This window comes from Prunus avium, chromosome 4 (assembly GCF_965620075.1).
Source record: "Prunus avium chromosome 4, drPruAviu1.hap1.1, whole genome shotgun sequence".
Lineage (NCBI taxonomy): Eukaryota > Viridiplantae > Streptophyta > Magnoliopsida > Rosales > Rosaceae > Prunus > Prunus avium.
In genome coordinates, this window is record NC_142287.1 from 27,196,599 (window position 1) to 27,201,608 (window position 5,010).

Below are 5,010 nucleotides of genomic sequence, written 5' to 3' on the forward strand. Positions count from 1 at the left end.
AAATATCCACACCCAACTGAGATATTGATGCTATCATTCAAAATATCTCACTAGTGTCTTGCTGATATGATGCTTCTTGCTGCAATTGATTGGTTACTGAACCTAACCATTTACCAAGCAACCAATCACAAATTGCCACCATCTTGTTACCCCCATTTGCAACAGCAATGCAATTTGTGAGAAAAATATCCAATCAATCAAACCTTTTTTGTGCCTCAATCTCATTTCTTAATGCTTAAACAGGAAATAATTGTAGGTACATCCACTCAATTGCAATTTGGAACACTTTTTTCAGTCTCTGCATTGGATGCTCATAATTGGCTCATTCTAGTTCAGTCTTCTTGATTAAAAGGCTAATGAAGTTGATTAGTTAGCGCAACACATTCAACATGATTCTCTACACAAGACTTTTACCTTTTTGGCATTTTGCTTGCTTTTTAATCCGACATCATGTTTCAACATTCGGATGTATCATCCGTGGGAATTCACATTGAATATAAACACAATCCGACGATCGTAATAAATCGATACCCTCGTAGAGTAAAATAAGCTCTATTGGTGTATCGACCTATAGGTGATTAGTGTGTTCGCCTTCAATGCAAATTCAACAAAGTAAACAGGAAACAGATCATCATCATGATTGATTACACAATAAACAGAGTGGGGAAGCAAACAGGTTTTAATTACACAATAAACAGAGACATATACAGATATACACTCTGTTGTATAGTCATATTATATACGACATATAGAAGTGAAAGAATAAAGGAGAAAAACCAGCTGAGCTCCAATCCTACAGCTACTGCCACAAGCTACAAGCTGGTCCCCCCCAAAACCTCTCACCCTAAAATCTCTAAATACACCCAAAATTACATACAGTAAAAAAACAAAAAAACAAAACAGAGACGACTCCGGGGGCGTATCAGATAGCTTCCCACAGGTAATTGTCCTCTGTAATTTTCAACTGCAAACGGATAATATGGCAGTAGAAATTTCAGGCCTGCTTCACCAAGTCCTTGGAGCTTATGAACGTGCCGTGAAAACCGTACGGAACTCTGGAGGGTAGTTGAATTGTAGCTTCAACTTTCAAATCCATGGCGTTCACGATTTGCAGCTCCGATTTCCACTCCTTCTCGTCGTGAACGAAGGCCAGAATGTACCCATCGTCCTCATTTTCCGAATTGGGGTCTCTGGGGAGAAACAGAGGCTCGCCTCCGTACTTCTCGTCGCCATAGATATGCTTCTTCACTTCACCAGTAGAGAGGTCCACTTTGGCAAAGCCCGAAACTTTGGGCCACGGCTCGGCCAGAGCCAGGTACGCGAACCGAGTTTTTCTCCCCAGTTTGTTCCGGTTTACCATCCCGGCTTCCAAATTCACATTCTCGGCGCAAATACGGCGCCGTGTCGACTTGCCGGTTTTCAAATTGAGCCGGATTTCGGACAGAACGCTCTCCAATTTCTCGTCGCATTCGTTGAAAATGGAGTCGGGCGGGGTCATGCAGGACCCGATCACAACGACCTCGTCCGTCTCCGGCTCCTCCCACGCGTTCCAGAGATGGAAGCAGAAGCAATCGGGGCAATCGACCCATCGGATCCCCGAAGCGTCCTTCGCATTCTTGTCGAGAATCCCAAAACGTGACATCTTGTTCTTGTCGTAGATCACGGGGGACCCACCGGTGATCATCTCCTGCAGCTTGAACACCACCTGCTGGTCCGGAATTACGACATACCGTTCTGTGATAGCGAAGTCGTGCATCATGGTGGGCTGGTCAAGATTGATTTCGACGTCGGGGGATTTCTCGCCGTCCGGCGAGAACTTGAAGTACTTCAAGTAAGGCCTCTGAACGACGTCGTAGCTGAGCGCGAAGAGCTCGCCAGTGGTGGGGTCCACTTTCGGGTGGGCTATCATTGTGGACTTGAGCTGTTTATCGAAGTCGTAGCGACCGACCGTTTTGAGGTCCCCTGTTTCGGTGATTTTAAGGTGATACGGCAAGTCGTCTTCCGACATGGCGAGCAGGCGACCGTTGAAGTAGACGAGGCCGGCGTTGGCGACGCCGATACCGTGGGTTGGATCCACGAGGCCGAACATGCCGCGCGCGTAGAAGAGGAGGAGGCGGGCGATGCCGGAATGGCCGTGGAGCTCGCCAATGGCTTTTGGGAACAGGGAACGCCCGAGGTCGCGCTCCTGGCTAAAACGGTGCGTTTCGGTGAACCTGCAGGCGTAGCTGGCGGCGCCGTCTTTGAATTGCAGGGCGTGGACCATGCCGTCGCCGTCGAAGAAGTGGTGTCCGGCGACCGGCTCGTGAAGTGGGTTGGCGCCGTTGCGGACGTAGACGCCTTGGATTGAGGCCGGGATTTTTCCGGTGACTGGCAGAGAGTGTTCGACGGGGTGCTCCGGAACGGGAGCGAAGTTTCCGGCGATTTGGACTTTTGGGTCAGCTGTTTTGGGAAGTGGGTGTTGCTGCTCTTTTGATAGCAGAGCGCTCTCCATTGCGTCCAAGGCCATGGCTGCTGCTCTCTGTAGGAAGTTCCATTGCTGGGGCACTGGCTTTGAGGATTTAGAAGAAGTTTGGGTCTTGTTTTCTTTTGGGTTTGAGGTTGTGGAGGGAGTGAAAGGGGTGGTTGATGAAGATGAGGAAGGGGTGTGTTTGGGGATTTGGAGAAGAGAGGGGGCTTGGAGAGTGCAAGTGAGTGTGTTTGGGATTGATCTTCTGTGAATGGGTTTTCTGCTGAAGAAAATTGAGGTGGAGGAGGAAGAGGGGGGAAAACCCAATTGGTATGTAACTAAATTTGAAGAGTTTGTAGAAGAAAGGTGGTGTCTTCTAGTAGTAACAGGCTTAACCCATGTGCCTGTTGTTGCTGCAGCAGTGGAAGGCATGGTTTCTCTATTTTAGTAAATTAAACAAAGGGAATAAAAAAGCCTGCGCTAAGTAATAGTAAGAGTAGAGAATGGTGGCTATTGATTGGCCTTGAAGGGCAAGTAAACTTGTGTATTATGTGCTTGTGAGGTTGTGAGAGAGAGAGAGAGAGAGAGAGAGAGACACTGAGATGAAATGAGAGAGTGAGAGATTTGAAGAAATAGATGAGAGAGATGGAGGGTATATATAGCGAGGAGAAGGACGCAGGGAGGCCCACCTCAAACATGTAGCAAGAGACCACGTGTTGGATTTACGAGAATGGGTGCTCAATTAGGATTACCAATAAGTGATCAGAACGAGGTGGTGGGGGGGTCTAGTTGCTTAATTACTTGACACGACCCCCTCTCTCTATAACCCTTTTATATTATGTGTGAGCCCTCAATATTATATCACATTCTATTTGGGTCTTCCCTTTTTATACTCATATCCCAAAAAGAACAAAACCACACTCACATTATCACATTCATGTGTTGCAATGTAGTTAAAAGAAGACATGTGTCCGAATCTAATTATACTATAACTCGTAATATTGTCGCATAACAAAAACATCCCAGTTATATTTGTTTCGTATCCAATTGGTGGGTATAGGATAATAGGTAGATGAACAATTAAGAACAGTTACTCCTGCACTCGAACTCCCATTCTTCAATACCGTTTTGTATAGACAAATGAGTTTGAAATTGAGAAATGAAAAGAGACAAAACGGGAGTGTTTTGAGTTAGGCTATTGGCCCATTAGTATAAAAATGAAGAGAGTAATGGAAGTGTTGTTGGGTTTTTGAGTGGGGATGGGGCTGGTATTGGTCCCTAAGGACACGTCTTAACCCCGCGTTCTTCCCTCAATCAGAGTCATGAAGAAACACGTGTCGGTGTTTGCAGGTCTCTCCTCCACCCTGAAAATCTTGGTCACAATCGAATGCCCCACACGCTTACCCCCTCCTCCATCTTCATCACTCACCATTCTACTCTTTTTGAGTTTTTTTTTTTTTTAATTTAAAAAAAACCATTATAAAATTTGTGAGTGAAATCCATGGTGCAACTAAAAAATGAATCTGAGAAAAGCTAGGCTCCTTTCCTTTTTATTTATTTATTTATTTATTATTTTAATAATGGGCACATTCCCTACTCTCTTTGGCATACGTACGTCTCCATGACTACAAGTATATTTTTTTACCATTCAAGTCAATATAATTTGGATAAATAAATAAGGCCATGCTTCACATGCATGCATGGTTAGGGTACACGCCTCTACCTTGAATTATTTCCACGTTCAAACCAGATAAAAAATTTCTAATTCAAAAAGGAAAGGTGAGAGAAATGAGAGCTGAAATAGATGAAGAAGAAAAGAAATGCTAGCTTTTGTAAAGATCAAAGAATCTCTGCAGCAAAATAATAATAATAATAAAAAAAATGACAAAGATCAAAGAAAAATATGTTCCATGTGTGTCTCATTTTGCTTATCTATTTCTTCTATCACTAATTAAAAAGCACAAAAGTTCTAACCAATTATGTACAAAATATTTAAACGCGACGAAAATATTCTAATTATCAATGGGGTCGACGGGAAAAAAAAACTATTGATAATGGAAAACATGTGTGAATGTAATAAAAGTGATTCAAAATAATTGATTTGCTAATCGAGAGAGATATGGAAGTTTTAATTTAGTGAATATTTAGTCATTAATTTCTAAAAGAAGTCTTAATATGAACGGTAACAAGAGTGCAAGACTGAAATTCGTACCTAACGAAATATAATACAAACTAATTATTTTAAAAACTTGTTCTTATTCGCTCTAAAATTCATCTAAAAATGCCTACCAAGATGTTCAGTCAATGACTCAATAGATTGGTGGCATTGTTAAACTTAATTATAATATATAACACAGGTCTTAATCAATTTTAGGTTATCCCTTTTTCCATATAACTAGCTTTTGAGAAAGAAAAAAAAAACTTAAAAAAAACATTCGGGGCACGAAACCTTAATGGATTCCCAGGTGTCCTCCTTATGTCGGAAAACAATTCAATGAAAAATATGGTTTCCTAATCCACATTTGCAAGTGTTAATGATGAATTTGGAACAGGATCTACGACCT

The 5,010-nt window shown here is 42.6% G+C and overlaps 1 protein-coding gene across 1 annotated transcript; it reads right to left on the bottom strand.

Moving 5' to 3' along the window:
- Window positions 1-658: 658 nt before the first annotated feature.
- Window positions 659-2,778, bottom strand: LOC110772343 (9-cis-epoxycarotenoid dioxygenase NCED1, chloroplastic). Its single transcript, XM_021976779.2, has one exon. It carries the CDS (start codon window positions 2,504-2,506, stop codon window positions 995-997), a length of 1,512 nt encoding a protein of 503 aa, XP_021832471.2. The 5' UTR covers window positions 2,507-2,778; the 3' UTR covers window positions 659-994.
- Window positions 2,779-5,010: the final 2,232 nt, after the last annotated feature.